This window comes from Morone saxatilis, unplaced genomic scaffold (genome assembly GCF_004916995.1).
Source record: "Morone saxatilis isolate NCDOM2014 unplaced genomic scaffold, NCSU_SB_2.0 Contig22, whole genome shotgun sequence".
Classification (NCBI taxonomy): Eukaryota; Metazoa; Chordata; class Actinopteri; family Moronidae; genus Morone; species Morone saxatilis.
In genome coordinates this window covers 11639655-11659379 of record NW_023339785.1, presented here as the reverse complement: position 1 = coordinate 11659379, position 19725 = coordinate 11639655, and the positions used below count along the sequence as shown (strand labels likewise).

The following is a 19725-nucleotide window of genomic DNA, read 5'->3' as shown; positions in this document are numbered from 1 at the left end:
GAAACGCACAAGGATTATCAGTGTGTGTGATGCGCGCAGCATAGAATGTTTGTTTGTGTGTGAATAAATTGTATGTATGCCTATGTGTATGTGCTTATGCCTGTGATGTATGACTCAGTGGGTGTCCTGGGTTTGCTGACGGTGTTTACCCAAGCTGCAGCGTGGTTGGCGTTTCTCCACTAATCCAGCCTCTCTTGAGGGGCTCCTTATCCTAACCACTCAGTTTTTCCCCATGCAGCCTGCTATTATATCAGAGAGAGAGGATGAGAGAGAAACAGGTACACAGACTCTGTATGCACTCATTTTGCACTCGCATACTCGCATATCGCAGACAGAAATAAACCTTCTCACTTCCCCTGAGAGGCTTCATGCAAATGTTCTACCAACAACCAAATGTCATGCGTCCTTTAACTCCGTCCTACCCTCCTTTTGTCTCTCTTCCTTTGTCATTTGCTCTCCTTCTTTCGGTCTTTCTTTCCCCCCTTTCTCTCTCACATTCCACCCATCTCTCTGCAGCGCTGCACTGCTGACGTCAGCAGCCAGGAAGCCCTCTGTACTTCTGAGTGCCACAAATAGACACAGGCTGATAAAAAAGCACCACTCTTCTATAAATAGCCCTGCATGTCTTTGCTCGAATTTGATCGAATGGGAATAGAGCGCTGCGAGAGAGAGAGTAAGAGAGAAAAGGGAGAGAGAGGGTTAGAGGCAGAACGAGAGGGTGAAGGGTGTAGTAGGAGGATGCAAACGGCCACAGCACTGCCCTGGGACCCCGGGGGAACCTGCTGTCTGTCGCTCACTCTGACACACTTCCCGGCTCAGATGAAGGGCTTTGTGCTGCTCCGCTCTGCAGCTCTGATATCATACCAGCACATCAGCAGCAGCAGTACACAGTTCACTCCTAATGCTGAGAGATTTTTTTTTTGGCTTTGAATTTGGTGCAGAGGAGGAAAGGTATTTGGCCATGTGGAAGTTTGGTGGGGATTGTTGTGAATCCGTGCAGATAAACTGAAAGAAAAGCTCTGGGAACTATTGTGTGTGTGATTTGGCAGAAGTACAGTAGCTGAAGGTTTTGTGTAGGTTTTAGTTTTCTTTTTAGGAGTTTGCCATTGCAGTGGTTTTTTTTAAAATAATGATACTACTGACGCATTAAAGATAAGTTGTTACCCCTTACACTCTTCCAAAAATGATGGCTGTCCTTGAAGCTGGTCAAGTCGGTAATGTGACATTAAAAGAAAATGTTTTTTTTTTTGAATCACTGTTGAAGAATACTAGAAAAGACACAACCATCAGTTGTCTCTTTTTATAGTCCTCTGTTGAACAGTTGTGATCAAAATTGTCATAGAAGTGCCAAAGTAAAATCAACCTTAAGCAACATTTAGTTTAAAGCTTTTAAAAGCATTCCCTCTGTGCTGTAGGCCCCCTTTTGTCAAGTTTGGCCATCTGGCTGCTGCATCAGAGGGGACATGCTGTCCTCAGTCCTTCCTGAAGTTATTTTTTTGCTTTCTGTGATCAGCCAACCTTCAATTCTGTCACGTGAATAGCCGATGTGATTTATTATAGGCAAAAGTAAAGTGCTCTGTCACCTTTCTCCAGTGTTCACATCACATCTATGCTAAGGGAATCTCTCTAGAGGATCTGGTCATGCCAAACAGTGGAAGGCTGACATGACTGGTTGTAAACCGAGCTTTTCTCAAGAGGCATTCCATAATCCACTAGCTACACAGCCTATAGCAGTGTATCAGGTGTAATGAGTCTCTAACAGAGCCCCATATACCGTGCTCATGTACACACTGCTCTTTTGAAGCATTGAGTCCTCTCACCTCTGTCTCTCAACACCTGAGGCTACTGCGGCAGTATTATTACTTTTGCTTCTGTCTCACCCGAATCGCCAACCACTACAAATATAATGCAGACTCTCCTCTGAATCTGCACTCCTCCAAAGGGTCGATGTGCACTAGTCCATCTCTGCCTCGTAATTGATTTATCCTCCAGTTAATTGTAATCACAGTAAAGCTTGGGTAGGCTTGTAGTTCACTGCCCTTGTACTGTCTGTGAGTGTGTGCGTGTGTGAGTAGGCGTGCGTAGGTGTGTGTAGGCACAGAATGTGGCTGTGTTCATGTCTGTCTGCGATGGCAGAGAGAGCAGTAGGTTTTTGTTTCATTCTCAGTCCAAGCACAGGTGAGTAAAACACCAGAGACTGCTTCAAAAGGCATCTCCTGCTCTTCCTTGAGCTGATGCCTATCTGACAGCTTGTAATGCTCGTGGTCAGAATACCAACGAACTGGATGTGTCGTGTATGTGCGTGCTGGAATACGCACTCTGGCTCAGGGGGGGAAACAAGCCTGCATTCTACAGGATCAGAAATGCCAGGGTAAATCCATCTTATGATGGTTTTAAGGAACACAAAAACACACAGGGCCATTTGTGTACTGGGCTTTTAGCTGGGAGCTTTGGTCAGGTGCTGCTGCTAAACTGGATATTTGGGATTAGCTGATCACAGGTCCGACACTTATTCTTATTACACACAAGCATAAAATTGCATCACATAGTGTACCGCTAGTATCCCTCACACATAGCTCAGGTAGGTTAGGTGAGTCCGGCAAAGCTTTGTGTTGGCCCTCTACCATTGGCAGTGACACAGAAGTGTTGGCCTGCCTGCAGATGAAGCACTCTGTCCCTGGCCCAGTTGATTAAAAGTTCTGTGCTCCAGAACCTCCCTCGCTGCCTTCCAAAATGTAAATGTCTCCCCTGTGTTTCCTACTGATGAACAAATTTGGGGAATAGAATAGAAACGCCTCACGGAAGCAGACTACACCCTGCATTTAGAGGGCTGGCGTGCCTCAAACTCCTCCTTCTGTAACCACAAGCACACATGTGCTGCAGTCAGACTTTGTATTGATGTATAGTATTTAATGAATAGCTTTTCAGTTTGAAGGTCATGTGTTTATTGTTTATTGTTTTTTTCTTTTTTTCCTCCAATAGGTGATAGTGGACACCCCCACCAGCCCAGTCACCAGTGGCCTACCCTTATTTTTTGTGATCACAGTAACCGCTATAAAGCAGGTAAGACACTGCCTAATGAGGCTGATGGTTGTTTGATTGTGAGTTCTCTTGCCATGTCCTTGTTTCCTCCTATTTTCTCTCATTGCCTTCCGTCCTTCCTCCCTCGCCATATAACATAATGCGTTCTCCTGCATTCATAACTCCCTTGCTGTGATTTTTGTATAAAGTACGTGACTAATGCTCTCTTGGGTTTTGTATTAATGTGCTCCACTGGTGAATTCTGATCGGGAGGAAGACCAAATTGGCTCTGTGTATGTGAGCAAATGGAGAGAGAGAGAGCAAGTCTATTACAGAGATACAAATTATGGGGAGTGTCTTTTCACTCTGTTGCTGCCATGTCCCAGCTTTAGATGTATTGTTTTAGGATTGGCTTTTTAGTTTAGTGTCTTGCTGGGGCTTTGAAATGCACAATAGTGGGTGGACTTCCTTCTGAAAATATATGGGACGCACTGATAGCGCTGGATCGCCTTCAGTTAGGCTTTGAAGTGGGACACCAAGGCAGTCAGCCTGACTCCATTAGTCAGGCTGAGGTGAACTGTATAGTTCAACTGACCATCCGTAGAATGCCTCCCCTCTCTCCCCCTTTCATCCACCTGCCGTCATTTCTCTGCATCACTCAACCAGACTTTCTCTCTCCTCCTATCACCTTTCCCGGTAATCCCACTTTCTGGCTCAAGCTCCGCCTTGGCACACACTGTGGTTTCCCTCTCTACCCTCTGCATCTCTGCACCATCTCCTCTATCTCCATCACTATCTTAAAGTACTTATGAAGTCTACACTAGGCTTTGTGACTTATGCTGCTGCAGCCCCAGGAATTATTCTTTTTTATCCGACTCAGTGTTATTTCATGGTATTCTGTTCCAACGCACTGCTGGACAATTGCTATCCCATTCTGCTGCTGTAGGCACTCTTTTTCACATAATGATGAAAGACTAAATGTAAAGATTATATTGTATGCACGGACATTTCTTTGAGTATTGCGCTCCTCTACAAACTGCTGTTAGTTGTCAATGTCCTGTGGGTACTAATCCCACAGACACAAACTTTTGTACTTTTTGTTGTACTAAGCAAATAACGCAAATCTGATTTTGATATGTTGCCGTAGGGCTATGAGGACTGGCTACGGCACAAGGCTGACAATGAGGTGAATAAGTACCTAGTGACGGTGCTAGAGGATGGCGGGAGGATTCGGAAGGAGAGTGAGAAGATCAAGGTACCTTTTATATTTCCTTAGAGACATGTCCAAAGAGATGCTGCTGGCAGCTCGGCATGACTGTGTTTGGAATATATGCGCAGGGCAGAACATGCTCTGCTGAACTGATTAGATGTTCAAACATGGGTGTGATGGTAATTAATGTATCCAGGGTGTTGTGTGCAGGTAATTTCTCCAATGCATTCTTATCTGTTTGCTGTAGTTAACAGTATTTTCAAAGATGCATGGGTGTTCAAGAGGTTGAACACACCTTAAACAATATTTTACAACATTCAAAGTGAACCAAATGAGTTCTGGCTGTGGCTAAGGGTTGCTAGTGCTGCTGACACCACGGAGAATCAACATCCAGCTGTCAAAACATGAGGACAGCTGCTCCCTGTACAGGAGCTCACACAAGTTAGCTGTGAGCTACCTCCTAGTGCTAAGTGGACTCAAGCTAAAGTAAACATTTAGCAAGCCAAAGAGAGCCAGAGTTTGTCAGTAGTTAGCAGATCAAACCAGAGCTAAAAAGGTGAGCGAATACTGACTTGCAGTTGTACGGGGGACTCCGCAGGGAGGCCCACGTTGCTTGTTTATGCTATATCTTTAAGTAGGCAGTTGTTTGCAATCAAATTAACCACAGCAACATGATAGGAAATTGGCAGTGATGTAAGTTTATTTTGGAATCTCTTTGCTCCTCAGAGGTAAAATTGATTGTTTAAATCTGTCACCCGGTGCCTAAGAAGTAGGAGCAAGCAAACTGTGATAAGTGGTGTTTAGTTGTGTTTTCTTTGATCAGGTTGGAGATGTTGTGGAGGTGGAGGAAGATGAGACTTTCCCCTGTGATTTAATACTCCTGCAGTCTAGCCGAGACGACGACACATGTTTTGTTACCACAGCAAGTCTGGACGGAGAGTCCAACCATAAAGTAAGATGGGCTGCTCTGCTGTCCCCCTTTTTCATAACAGAATGGTTAGGTTGTAATTTTTGTAGTTTTCTTTAAGTTATATTACTTATAGTCACTTAATGTTTACTTTAATATATTTTATGTTTTTATGTGTCTGTTGTTATTGCAATTTTTTTTTACATGCACTTACCTGGACATATCTCATATTATTTGTATACTTTTAAATTAATAGTAGTTTCAAAATAAATATATATATACATTTTCAAAGATAGTGAATTTGAATTTGTCACGAAAATTCAAGTTTCTCCCTTTTCTAGTTCCTTAGAAATATGTGTTTGTTCCGTTTTGTGTTCAAAGTGTTAGTCGCAGATTTCTGGGTATCCTTTATCTTCCTATTGTCCTGTAGTGTCTATTTGTGAGGGGTAGGGGGAAGGCTAAAATTATCACTTGACCTGAGCCAGTCAGCGTTTACTCTCTGTCTCTCTCTGCCTCTTCCACTTGTCCAGACACACTACACAGTGCCAGACACAGAGAAGGATCTGGAATCTCTCAACGCCACCATTGAGTGTGAACAGCCACAGCCTGACCTTTACAAGTAGGCTCTCATCATGTGGCCCCAACAAGTTTACACCACAAGCATGTGTTGCCTGTGGTTTGTTGGGCCATGGTTTTACTCGATGCCAGTTGAAAATGTCCTAAATGACTCTAATATTAACATGTTGATTGTTAAGTGCAGATGTTTTGGCTGTCCATAGTGTACTTATGCTTGGTTGGTTTCATATTAGGAATAGTAAAAGTGGACTTGATATTTCCAGTTATCTTTGGTCTATGCAGTATAGAGTTGATTTTTATTCACTTGTAGGAGTCACAGCTTTATAAACAGACAGCCTTTGGCTCCCCCTTGGGACAAAGAGTAGGAATATTGTCATTAAGCCAACCATCAGAATGGTGTTTGAGACGTGCTAAGTAAGACATAGTGCCAAATGCTTGCTATTCAGAGTCAATAAAACTGACAGCGTGCTGCTGGCTAACCACCAGTAATTAGCTGGCTCCCAAACCTCTGCAACTGATTTTAGGTCAATGAGTACTTACAGTTTTGTAAAGTAAATGGACTCATGGATTTGGATACCTCAAGTTCAAACCCACTCTATTCAGTAATATGCAAAACAAATATCACACATACATTTTATAAATGGCTTTAGCTTCTGACTGCCTATGTAATTTATTTTCCAGGTTTGTCGGCCGTATGCACATCTACAAAAATGATCAGGAGCCTACAGTAAGGTGAGAACACTTGTGTACAACTATCCCAACCTACTTTTAAGTGACAACAAAATCAAAACACACTTGCTTAAGCACTCATTTGTTTCCCTTTGCATCAGCAACAAATCATTATTCCATTGATGCTTCATCGCAGACAAGCATTAAAATTAAAACAGGTTGGCATCACTTCAGCCACTGCTTCCAAAGCACTCCCACAGGCATTTATCATTGACTGCTTTGTAATGGCCATATAAACAAATGCCAGTGTCCTTCTCAAGAACACTGGGACCGGTGTAAGCCCAGACTGCAGTCATACTGTGTATTGTCACTGCGCATTTTAGAGTGGATGCCAGCTTGCCTGCCAGGTTTCCATTTAGAGAATGGAGTGTGTGGACTGCACAGCTTCTGTATGACTAAACTGTTTGATCTACTGATGTGATTGTGCAGGTCTTTGGGCCCAGAAAACCTTCTGCTAAAAGGGGCAACTTTAAAGAACACTCAGAAAATCTGTGGTGAGTAGAAGAATATTGACTATAGTACAATAACTGATATTATTGAAGATCAGCTCAGTATCTAATAATCTAATCCTTCTTTTTCTCCTCCTTTTTCTTTCTCAAGGTGTTGCAGTTTACACTGGCATGGAGACAAAGATGGCTCTCAACTATCAGGGCAAGTCTCAGAAACGCTCTGCTGTGGAGAAGTAAGTTTATAGGAAACGGTATAAACAATTTAAATATATCCCTGACATACCTTTGCAAATCCTTAATTTGATTCCTTATATTTTCAGGTCTATCAACGCCTTCCTTCTGGTTTACCTTTGCATATTGGTGAGCAAGGCCCTTGTGTGCACTACACTTAAGTATGTGTGGCAGAGCAAGCCTGGACAGGATGAACCGTGGTACAACGAGAAAACCCAGAGAGAGAAGGAGACCAATCTAGTGAGTACACATTTAAGCAACCTGCCTGTCCTTGTTGTTGTTACAATGAACTGTGAGTTAAAACCAAACCAGGCTTATATCAAAAATGGTATAGAAACACAGTATTATGTGTATTGCAAGAGTTACTATACCTTGAAGGTTGTTGCTGTTAATAGGGTAAATACTTGCCCTGTTGAGGCTTGTAGTTTTAGCCTCTGAGGTCACAGTTCCATTGTATTAAAGAATTTTACTGTACAAGCCACAGCCTCTTCTGATCCACACTAATAAACCTCTCCTCAGCAAAATGGCCACTAGACCTACATCGTAACATGCTCCATTTCATTGGCTTTTAATCTTCTGCCCTAGCCCTCAATGAACTGTGAACATTGTGATTCAATATTACGATTTCCATCATGTCATGGATAATATAGGACTACTGGTCTTAATGTGAGCACATCATGCATGTTATGCACACGGAGTGTAATATAGTCAGCCTATAGTCAGCAAATTTTCCAAGTCTGTTTCCATTCACACAGTGTTTAACACTGTCTCCTCACAGCCAGAAGGTCCTGGGTTTGAATCCAGGCAGGGCCTTTCTGTGTGGAGTTTGAATGTTCTTCCCATGTTTGCATGGGTTTCCTCCAGGTGCTCCGATTTCCCGATGTTAGCTTAATTGTGTATGTCCATGACCAAGTTGTCTAAGGTGGTCCCTGGCCGCTGCACAGTGGCTGCCCACTGCTCGAAACACCTAAGATTGGTTAAATTATTGAATGAATGAATGAATTAATAAATGTTCCTATGGGAATAACCTCAATTAATTAGTTTAAATAGCAGAGATGGGTATTTCAACATCTGATGACAAGATAAGATAAATATGTGCCTTTTTTCTCATTTTTTCCCAACAGTATCTAAAAATGTTCACTGACTTCCTGTCCTTCATGGTGCTCTTCAACTTCATCATTCCGGTGTCCATGTATGTGACGGTTGAAATGCAAAAGTTTTTGGGATCCTTTTTCATCACTTGGGACAAGGACTTCTTTGACCCTGAAATCAAGGAAGGGGCACTGGTCAACACCTCCGACCTCAATGAGGAGCTGGGACAGGTCAGGCAGATGGACAAAATTAAATTAAGCCACATTTGTGAAATTTGTGTCACTGGGGAATTGCTTTCTGTAAACTCAGCATTTGTGTGTTAATTAAAAACCTGTAATTTTTTTTAAATTACAAAATAAATTGCAAAAATTTTCTTTAACATTTTGTTCATTTTAATACTTGAAATTTAAAAGAAAAAGCCAAATTAAAGGTTAGACCAAGTTAGGATTGAGTCTCCAGACTGATCTGTACAGTGCTTATGTTAAATATGAGCTGCACCAGATTAGTTGTGCTGTCCAGTCTTCACCTGTTTTTTATGGCACTTCTAACTCAAACAGTGCTGCCATAGATCAGTCACACTTGGTTTGCCAGATGATTATGTCAATTAAAGGTGATGGTTCGTTAAACTGATTAATGCTGGCCGTAATTGCCAAATCTTATTGTTGGAACCTGTTAAATGGGCAGCTGAATTTTTATGGGTTTGGAAGAGACTGTCATGTACTTTTATCACATTGCCTGCAGGTGGAGTATGTCTTCACAGACAAGACGGGCACCCTCACTCAGAATAACATGGAGTTCATTGAGTGCTGCATCGATGGTTTCCAGTACAAGTACCGGGACGCAAGCTCAGAGTTGGACGGATTCTGTGTCACAGATGGACCTGTGAGCAAACTACAGCAGAAAGCTGGCAGGGTGGGTGTTGTTGTGTCCCTCCATCTGTTGTAAAAGTCACACAAGCAGCAACATATGGCCATTACATAGCTCGCTGCTCAGAAAGACCCTTCATAGGTCACCTGCATACAGTCTCCTTGACATGTCAACATAAGCACTCAACATGGAGGGGGAGCAATGTGGCTGTGTGTTCGCACCTGATAACACTTTACTGTTGTACTTAAACATGCATGTTGATCAAATTTAACTTAGACAAATAATTGTAAATCCAGGGCTTAATCTAAACTCCAGCTACTGTATGTGGCTCCATGTGAGGCTGTAAATAAATACATTTTATGTAATAGTAAAGATTGCTCGTTCAATTCATTTAATTTAAACACAGTGTACTGTATTGTATTTTACTGTATTAAGCCATGTTGTGTTATTAGGAGAAGGAGGAGCTGTTTCTGCGTGCCCTGTGTCTGTGCCACACAGTCCAGGTGAAGGAGTCTGCAGAGCAGGGTCAAGGCCAAAAGGATGGGCAGATAGACGAGGTGGATGGCTTAGGGGTGGATGGAGGAGTTATCCATCCTCTGCAGGAGCAGAGAGGCTTTATAGCTTCCTCACCTGATGAGGTTGCTCTGGTCAAGGGTGCCATGAGGTAAGAGAATGAGCTGTCATGTCATATGAACATGAATATCATAGAAGGTATTCAGAAAATCCTAGATGGTATACATTTCATTACAGCCTTTATTCATAGAGCGCATGAGGACATAAAGGGCTCATTTGTGATGATTTGTCTCCATCTTCAGGTATGGCTTTACATTTCTGGGTCTTGAAAGCAAAACCATGAAAATTCTCAACAGGAACAATGACGTTGAAATGTAAGTTAGCAGTTTTTACTTTATATCCATATTTTTTCCATTTACATTTGCACTGTAGCTTTTATTTTATTTAGCTTTCATATTTATGTATATTTGTTTATTTCCCGAAGGTATGAACTGCTCCATGTGTTGAACTTTGACCCTGTGAGAAGGCGAATGAGTGTAATAGTCAGATCCAAATCAGGTGAGCTTGAGATTGCTTTCAGGTTTATTGCATTGAGTGTGATTTAGTGTCGGCCCTCAACACTTACCATGCTGTGCGTTTGTGTGTCTCTATGTTTGTGCGTAGGTGATACACTGCTCTTCTGTAAGGGGGCAGACTCATCCATCTTTCCCCGTGTCAGACAGGAGGAGGTCGAAAGGATACGCATGCATGTGGAGCGTAATGCAACAGTGGGTGACCTAAGCAAATTGCCTTGTTGTTATATTTTATTAGTATACATAGTACTATGTGATTCTAGGGTTTAATTTGCAATGGTGTCAAGACTTTTGTGCCTCCTTGTTGTAACATTGGGTGCTTTGTTTCACTGTTCAGGAGGGCTACCGGACACTGTGTGTGGCCTACAAAATTCTCAGTGCAGAGGAGTACGCCCAGGCCGATGCAGGATTGAGAGAAGCTAGACTGGCTCTGCAGGACAGAGAGGAGAAGCTCATGACTGTTTACAACCAAGTGGAGACGGGCATGAGTCTAATAGGAGCTACTGCTGTAGAAGATCGGTGGGTGCTCACACAACATAACCTGATGCTGCTGATGTTTAAAGTTGTCTTATATCTTGCGTAGTTTGTTGTTATCTTGCATGCTGCTGTTGTCGTCCCTCTCAAATTTTAGGGGCAAAATCTACATACATAAATAGAATACACCTAAAATAAAATAAAAAAAAACAACCACTGACAGATAAATGTTTAAATTCATCAGCCACCCACTAGTAAGTCATTATTCTGTGTCTGAAATCTACCAGCCACTTTCATATTTTACTAGCATTTGGCTGGTAGCTGGTGGTAATTTACCACTCTGGTGATAGCTAATAGTCCCTGTTATCCCAAAACTTTTTAATGTAAGCTCACACCGCCATCTTGTGGTTGACATTGGGTACTCTTCCACAGTCCAAGATTAAAAACTTAATAACAGCATCCTTACTCTCATTTAAGTTCCACTTGCACCAGAAAACCAGCAGACTTGCTTGGTTTTGCTATAATGCAATTTGCTAGATCTTATGTAAAATTTAACCCTGATGTCCATGGTTTTGTTCAACTTTAGATTTTTCTTTTTAGAGATAGTAATAATTTTTCACTAGTGTCATTTCTACCCCCCAGGCTTCAAGAAGAGGCAGCAGAGACCATGGAAGCTCTGCAGGGGGCAGGCATGAAGGTTTGGGTCCTAACGGGGGACAAGATGGAGACGGCAAAGTCCACCTGTTATGCTTGTAGATTATTCCAGAGAAATACAGAGCTGTTGGAGCTGACGGTGCGTACTCTGGAGGATGGAGGAAGGAGGCGTGAGGAACGACTGCATGATCTCCTGCTTGAATATCACAAGAAAGCTGTACAGGATGCACCACCAGTGAAGGCAGGCGTCACCAGGTTGGTGCCCTGACTTAAGTTTTGGATTTGTTATGTGATGCTTTGCTGTTGTGTTAGGGTTATCATTTAAACAAACTGAATCTTAGTTGATTATTAAACCCATTTCCCTGTTTTGTTTGGTAGGAGCTGGTCTTCGGCAGGCCAGGACTATGGTTTTATCATAGATGGAGCCACTCTCTCGATGGTGCTCAACTCCTCCTCTGAATCCAACTCAAATCGCTACAAGAACCTGTTCCTGCAGATTTGTCAAAACTGCACATCTGTGCTCTGCTGCCGCATGGCTCCTTTACAGAAGGCACAGGTCAAAACAATCAATTTAATTGTGACAAATGTTTATTCATTCATTCAAGAACTAAAATAGTGAACACTTGGTTTCATTTGTTTTTAATGTTGTCCCTCTGTGTTGCTCCATCTTTAGATAGTTAAAATGGTGAAGAACTCTAAAGGAAGCCCAATCACCCTTTCCATCGGAGATGGTGCCAATGATGTCAGCATGATTTTGGAAGCTCATGTTGGCATTGGTATGAAATCACATGCTGAAGCTAGCTAGCAGATCTCTAATTGTTGTTCTAAATAGTAGGATGGGTAACCTTTTTGGTGTGTGTGATATTTGTTCCCTGTGTTTCAGGTATTAAGGGTAAAGAGGGTCGGCAGGCAGTGAGGAACAGTGATTATGCCATCCCCAAACTCAAGCACCTCAAGAAACTTTTGTTGGCTCATGGGCATCTCTACTATGTTCGCATTGCACACCTGGTGCAATATTTCTTTTACAAGGTAGGAGGAACAGAGGCTTTAGTCACATTGCTTTCATTTCATTCTTCAGCCTGAGAACTTGTTGTGGGTTTCAGCAAAGCCTGTTTTTCCCAAACAAACCCACACACTAACTTGATCTGAGGATTATGTGGTGAAGAGACAGATCTGACAGAATCAATCCTCTTAACAAATTAAATAGATTTGTAGCTTGAACTTGGGTTAATGTATTTGTACCTTCATTATAAGCACATGAGAATGATTGCATTTGATGTTCTCTGTGTGAGCCTGTTCTCTTTCTCTGTTTGCCTGCAGAACCTTTGCTTCATCTTACCTCAGTTTTTGTACCAGTTCTTCTGTGGCTATTCCCAGCAAGTGAGTATCTCCTGATGCCCTTTGAGGTTCAAAGATGTTGTGAACGTGAAAGGAGGCAGTGTCCCTTGATTCCACACCTCCGTCCTCGATTCTTCCCCTCAGATTGCCCCTCCCTCACTGCCCCTGGGATGTTTGAGCTCTGACTGATATGTTTATATACTGACTTAGACTTACATAGCAATAAAGATAATGGAGACATGTGGGATGTTCTGCCACCATGGTACATTGTATGAGGATATTATGTAATCATAGTGATGTGTGTGTCACACTGTTACCAGCACAATGACATAACAATACATTAGAGAAATTCAGGTATGGATAAGATGACCTCATTATAGTTTGGAGCACATCAATGACTTCACTTGGGAGAGATAACCCTAACTCTGTTGAGAAATAAGTATATTTTATAAAATCTGTATAGATTTACAATGTTTTATGGTACTGTGTTCATATAAAAAACTGCTCCTGGCATAGCAGTATCTTTTAATTAGTGCATTAATATATAGATGTCATCCTTTTAAAGATATTTGATTATGTTTTGGTATTTCTGTTTGTGTAAGGTGAGGATGAATAGGTCATTCTCCCTCATGCCACATGGCCCCTGACATGAATCTTCCATAAATACATGAAATATGTGTATATAAGCTTGCTTATATGACATACCGTATGTGTAAGTATGATGGTGTGTATGAGTTTTGTCCTCTCCATGATATTAATCCCTGGTTGCCCCGTCCCTCCTCCTGCTCCTTACCAACCCCTCCCCCCTCACTCCCCCTTCCTGCTCCCATCCTCCCCCCAGCCCCTGTATGACGCGGCCTATCTGACGATGTACAACATCTGCTTCACCTCTATGCCCATCCTGGCTTACAGTCTCTTGGAGCAGCACATCTGCATGGAGGTTCTGCTGGACAATGCTACCCTCTACAGGTAAACCTGGGGACATGTGCTTATCTGCACCACAACACCAGGTGGATGTAGATGTGCTTTTTAAGTTGCAACCTTATTTCATTGTTTATAGTTTGTCTTTCTCCTTTATGATTTTCTTTAGAGAGATTGCAAAGAATGCCATGTTACGGTGGGGACCGTTCCTCTACTGGACTATACTTGGAGTCTTCCATGGCTTGCTCTTCTTCTTTGGTGTTCGATATTTGTTCAGTAACCCAGCACTGCAGGATAATGGCCAGGTTTGATTGAGTCCTCCTTCCGAATTTGTGTTATATTAAATTACTTGATTAAGCATTTTCTCTTAAGTACACTTGGTCATTTCCCTTATTTTAATACAGGTTTTTGGGAACTGGTCATACGGAACAATTGTCTTCACTGTCCTTGTCTTCACTGTCACACTAAAGGTAAAACCACTCACTTGTTGTTTGATTATCTTATGGAAGAGTGTATCATTAGCGCAGCCATTTTACATGAGATTTTTCAGAGCATTGATATGTGTTGTGTTGGATATTTGACGTGTTTATTTAGTGACTTTTCTCTGCCACTCTAGCTTGCTCTGGACACACGGCACTGGACATGGATCAACCACTTTGTAATCTGGGGCTCCCTGGCTTTCTACGTGTTTTTCAGCTTCTTCTGGGGAGGAATAATATGGTAAGGACTCAGGATAAAATAACCTGTTTAGTGGCTAACCTTCTATTTTTCATCTCTTCAACCACCATTGCTCTTCGGGTCAGTGTAAACCAAAGTGTTCCCTCTCCTGCAGGCCTTTCCTGAAGCAGCAACGTTTGTACTTTGTGTTTGCCAACATGCTGAGCTCGGTGTCAGCCTGGCTGGTCATCATTTTGCTCATCCTGCTCAGCCTACTGCCAGAGATCCTGCTTGTGGTGTTCCGCAAACCCCGCGGGCCCCACGCTCGACAGGTAGAGCTGAAACACACACACACATACTTGGCCTGTACTTCACTTTCTCTCTCTCTCTCTTCTCTCTCTCTCGCTCTCTCGCTCTCTCTCTCTCTGTTCCAGATTTACATTGCTCAAACTTAAAATATATTTGTTGTGACAATTTAACTACTTATTTCCTCAAGGGTTTGGCTGTTGTTAATGGAACCCATCCTTGATGTATTTCCAAGTGAAGTGAAAGATGTGGGTTGGGTGTAGTTCTGAGAAATAATTTTTGGATCACTATAGAATGGGATTGGATTTGTATATACGGAGCAACGATTCGCTGTTGGCTTCCACAAACAACTCTCTCACTTGTGTTCTTGGATCAGGAGGCAGAGGACGAGGGAGAAAAGAGTAAATTAAGACCTCAACCACATTTTTTTTCTATAATAGATAGGGCTAGCTAGTCACTCTAAATCACATTAGGTTGAAGAAGTTTATGTACGCAGTTCATGCAAAGTATTTTAACTTAAAGAATGTCACATTTACATATACAGTAGTTGTTATATACCAAGAGACTGAACTATTAACACAGGGTTATAACTTGAAAAATCGTTTTTTTTTTCTCCACTGTTTCTTTAATATCCTTAGCAGTTTTTTTTTGCAGATTGTTGAATTGATTTCAGAGGGACAGTTTCCCATTTCCTCTAGAAGACAACTTTCCCAGACATATTTTGTCATTAGCTTCCCATGAAGCTTATGTGTTTTCCAAACAGCTGGAAATGATTGGTGGCATGTGCTGTGCTCTTGGTTGTATTCCACCCTTGTTTTTCTTTAAATTGTGTCTAGACTTGTTTTATGTGGGTAAAGTAATAAACCAAGCCAAATGTTTTGCACATATTTGAAGGACGTTATACGGCCGTTTTGTACAATATGGGCTTATTACAGTGTTTGTCTTTTAAAATGTCTGTTTCAGTGTCTGTCTGACGGTTGGTGAAGTGACAGAATCAATCAAAAATGTACAAAATAAATATTTTTTATAAGTAGGTGCATTACTTGGAATACTGTGGATTTTGCAGTTCACAGATTAAAATGACAATCGTTACTATATAGGTGGTATAGTGTAACTATCTGGTACTTATGCATTTTATTTTAGAACATCCCCTTTTATCAACTTTGTTTTCCTAACTATTACCTCTTGCTTTTACACTTTAACACATTCTTCTTGCTCTGTCTCTCATTTCTTCTTCTCTTCCTCTCTGGACCTGCCTCCCCTAAAGATGAAACATCGCCTTCCTTCCTCGGGGACATCTACTATCTTCATGTTGTCGCAGACCGCTAGCACTCACAGCTTCTCGTGGAGTGACTGAGGTCTCTTTTTCTTTCTGTCAGCCCTTATACTTAAGTCTCTTCCTGCAGCGTTTCTGTGTCTGCCGGTCTTGCTTGTTTCCTACCTGTTGTGTCCTTCCTCTCCCACTGTTAGACTCCTTCCTTAACCTCTAAAGTAACTTAGGGTGGCGTTCTGTGGATTTTTACTCTCCCCACTCGGTTGGACAGATTAGGCCAGACAATTTCAGATGAATTATTACATCAGGAATGCTATCCTTGGCGGGCCCCATCTTTAAACCCTGTCTTGAGTGCTTTTCATATGTTTATTTAATTGGGAGGAATGTTGGTCAGTGGGTGAGGGTGTGCCCAGTTCCGCCAGCAGTGTGGAGTAGGGCCGGGTGTCCATGCTAAACACGTGCAGTCAGTCTTCCATTCTTGTCTGTCCAGTTGTATCAGTCAGTGTCCTCGTCCCAGCTGCCTGTGCTGCTCCAATGCCTGCTGCCTCCGCATGTCAAGTCAGGTGAATGCAGCACGTCAAAGCACCCAAACTTACCTGCATGAGGCTCAAGTCAACAACCTCATCCTGGATCCTCACCACAAACCCTGCAGGCCACTGCATTTTGTCTGTGCGTGTGTGTGCGTGCGTTATATCGTACCTGCTTTTAAGAAATGTGCAAGGATAGTAGCCCTGTATTAATTTGGAGCATTTCATATAGAGTCTAGACCTCTGGGAATTATTATTGCAAGGTAAAGGTGTCTTAAAAGGCACCTGGACTGATTTTCATTGTCCACCTTTCCAGTTTTGAAGTCTTTGTGTATGTACATGTTTGTTCCCTGTGTATATGTGTATGTCTGTGTGCAAGGGAGAGCACAAGATGGAAAGAGTGGCAGAGTGTGTATGTGTTTGTCAGCGTAGTGATGTCATTGGTGTCTCTTGCCTCACTCTTCTAGAAGAAGCCAGTTCAGTCGAGCGCGGGGGGCCACCAGTCTCCCCGGTCTTCGGCCAGGCCCCTGCTCATGAGAACCTTTTCAGATGAGTCCAATACTGTCATTTAAACAGGTACCAGCCTACCTTCAGGCCGTTTAAGCCAATCAAAGACTCACTCCCCCAGCCAACCTCTCCAGCAGTTCTGGTCCCTAACTCTGAGTATTAACAAGAGAATCAAAGGCAAAATGGCATACAGGCCACGATCAACAAGACCCAGTGTGTTCTTATGTGTTGTGTATGCTGATATTGGCTGGCTGAAGAGATGCACTTTTTCTTTGTCAGACTAAAGTGTCAACATTTTTAATATATTTAACCTGTGAGTGCATCATTAGGCCTATTGTTGCACACCTTAAATTAGTTTTTTGTTAGATACATGCTCCTTTCAGCCTCCCTTTGGAAGCTTGTATTACCTTCTGCATGTGCTTTTAAAAACCCAATTTTAAATGTTTTTAATTTCAGTCCATCTCATTTTTGGACCTGGAATGTCTGAGTTTGTTAAGGTGTCGTTTGCAGTTTGCTCTGGTTTTCTTGTTTGACAGTGTGAAATAACAGAGCTGGTATGTGATTATAACTGTCTGATATTTCTGTACTGTTTGTGACGTGATGGTTTGGTCATGGTCGTTTCGTCCTGTGCACAACCTGTGTTGGTGGTCGATGTCTGCTTACTTTCCTGGCAAATAATGGAGTTGAAGCGCTGAGCTTACCTCACTGCATGATGTCACGTTGCCTTAAACTCAGGCCGAATGTTGCCGCAGTACATACAGGGGGGATGACAAATGAATGGAAACATCACATGATAAAATATAAACTGAGGTATGAAAACATAATTATGGTAAATATGGAAAACCAGTGTCAGTATTACATACATATATATTAAGATATTATGGAATAAATAATAATTTGAATGAATGCAGACAAACTATGAAATATATACCATGAAATGTATTATATGTTTTATGTATTTCTATGTTATCAGTCTGCTTCTTTTTACGATAAAGAATGAAGAGTTCATTCCAGTATTTTTTATATGTCCAAAAGTCTGTTTTTAAAAAAAAAAATGATTTATGGGCCTTTTGGGTGTTTTTAATAGAACTGGGGACATGCTGTTCATGGTTTGTGTGCCAACCCCCTACCCCAGAGTTTTTGAAATTTGTTGTATTATTTATATCACAATTTTCATGGTTTATCATATATTTTGTCTGTATTTATTCAAATGATTTCATAATGTCAGATTGATTTAATATTTGACTATTTTAGTCTCCATGGATAAATTAAAAAAAGAAGTAATTAAAGGAAGACTAAAAATATGTTTAAACATATTTTAAGCTTATTTCCAATTAACACACTTGGTGTGTTTTAAAGTTATGTCTTCCTTGTGTATGGCAGCGATATCAAGAGTACTGTAGGTGTTCTGAAGTGAAACAGCATCTCTACACCTTGTTGTCCACTTGATACTGTGGTAAATATGTAGGTGTTTTCATTTTTTGTCCACCCCCTGTAGGTAGGTCTGAGTGTCACCCCCTCCCATCACTGTTGACCAGGGTCACCGGTATCGGTACAGTAGCACCCGCCTTTTCAACCACAGCTTTCAATGTTTAAACTGCATTTCTATTCTCCCTATAGCTGTCAGAGAACGGCCTGCTACAAACATCCAGGTAAATTACGGCGAGACAATCTTAACCTTCTCTGTTTGTTAAATATCCCTGCTGAGCTTCAACAGATCAGTAGACTTGGATGAATCGGGAACATTTCCTTTACTAATTTCTGCTTGTCTCTGGTGGTGGGGAATGCGTCATTTGAATGTTTTCTTATTGTACGTGGTACGTGGCCAATCACCTCTTTTTCTCTGATGATTTTTGATTATTTCAAAGTGTATTGTCCTCTTCCTCTTGTTGGCACAAGCTCAGAATGAAAACACAGAGTAAAATGCTGTCTGCTTGTGCTTTTTCAGATTGCAGCTGTCACACCACTATCCTACAAGCACCTGAAGGAGCGCGAGTGAAAGGCAGCAAGGACTTGCAACAACGATGGCATCAGCTACTTTCAGGGTATGGTGCCAGTCGGATCAGAGCTGTCTGCCATCCCGCCTGATCTGAAAAGAGAAGGAGAAGAAATGGAGGAGAAAAAAATAAGAAGAAAAAGAGAGATGTGCTGACTGGGGGGAAGGGACAAAAAGGGGTTTAGCAGTCTTTTGACTCACATCTTTGCTCCGTCCTCCTCTGCCCAATCCTAACATCTCCTAACCCCCCATGCATGCCTGCAGAGCAGTGCGCTGCATTATTTTTTTAAAATATCTACTCAGATGACAGGCATGAGTTTTCTTTCTTTTACTTCTTTAAAAAAAATACTAGCTTACAAATGAATGCATACATGGCTGCCTTGTCAGTAGCTCTACCCAACTGCTGTGTTTTAACAAGCAGCTGTAATATCCACTCCAAGAATGGTTCACCTGCATGAATGAAGGCTCAAAAGAACGCTTCACTCCACTGATGTTCAGTCACTGTATTCGGCAGAGTTTTTATTAAGACACAATTATTGACACACCACTGTCAACGGTTAAAGGTTATTCTACTTTATTGCACTTTTCAATGGTTATTCTTTAAATGGTAATCATATGTTTCAGGAAATACACTCATCCAAATTATTCAAGAGGAAAAGTTACTGATGGTGATTTCAGTTCTGCTCAAATCAGCATACAGACTGTTCGAACAGGTTTCTGATTTATAGATTTTTTTTGTGATTATTTGTGTCTAAAGATGATTCTCTATTATATACTAAGGTATAAGATGCGTTAATCGAGGCCATATTACCACTCAATCCAAAAAGTGTGTGTGTATGCAAGATTGAGAGATAGAGTAGAGATGTTAAGCATATTCTGGCAATGAAACATTGCTGGGAGCGTGA

At 41.7% G+C, this 19725-nt stretch overlaps 1 protein-coding gene across 4 annotated transcripts in view; it reads left to right on the top strand.

Moving 5' to 3' along the window:
• Positions 1-19105, top strand: part of atp11c (ATPase phospholipid transporting 11C) — a 35692-nt gene extending 16587 nt beyond the window's left edge. Inside the window, exons 4-31 of one of the 4 annotated variants that reach the window (XM_035669214.1) lie at positions 2983-3063; positions 4169-4276; positions 5055-5183; positions 5669-5757; positions 6396-6446; positions 6873-6937; positions 7044-7125; positions 7213-7363; positions 8248-8445; positions 8957-9127; positions 9535-9746; positions 9898-9969; positions 10080-10153; positions 10259-10362; positions 10505-10686; positions 11284-11550; positions 11674-11851; positions 11969-12071; positions 12179-12324; positions 12616-12675; positions 13475-13602; positions 13724-13859; positions 13959-14024; positions 14171-14274; positions 14387-14543; positions 16785-16893; positions 18445-18476; positions 18773-19105. In XM_035669214.1, the coding sequence (XP_035525107.1) occupies positions 2983-3063; positions 4169-4276; positions 5055-5183; positions 5669-5757; positions 6396-6446; positions 6873-6937; positions 7044-7125; positions 7213-7363; positions 8248-8445; positions 8957-9127; positions 9535-9746; positions 9898-9969; positions 10080-10153; positions 10259-10362; positions 10505-10686; positions 11284-11550; positions 11674-11851; positions 11969-12071; positions 12179-12324; positions 12616-12675; positions 13475-13602; positions 13724-13859; positions 13959-14024; positions 14171-14274; positions 14387-14543; positions 16785-16889 (3219 nt within the window). In that variant the 3' untranslated portion in view covers positions 16890-16893; positions 18445-18476; positions 18773-19105. The remainder of the gene's footprint in view (positions 1-2982; positions 3064-4168; positions 4277-5054; positions 5184-5668; positions 5758-6395; positions 6447-6872; positions 6938-7043; positions 7126-7212; positions 7364-8247; positions 8446-8956; positions 9128-9534; positions 9747-9897; positions 9970-10079; positions 10154-10258; positions 10363-10504; positions 10687-11283; positions 11551-11673; positions 11852-11968; positions 12072-12178; positions 12325-12615; positions 12676-13474; positions 13603-13723; positions 13860-13958; positions 14025-14170; positions 14275-14386; positions 14544-16784; positions 16894-18444; positions 18477-18772) is intronic. The other 3 variants (XM_035669217.1, XM_035669216.1, XM_035669218.1) reach the window with 3 other exon arrangements.
• The last annotated feature ends 620 nt before the right edge of the window (positions 19106-19725 follow it).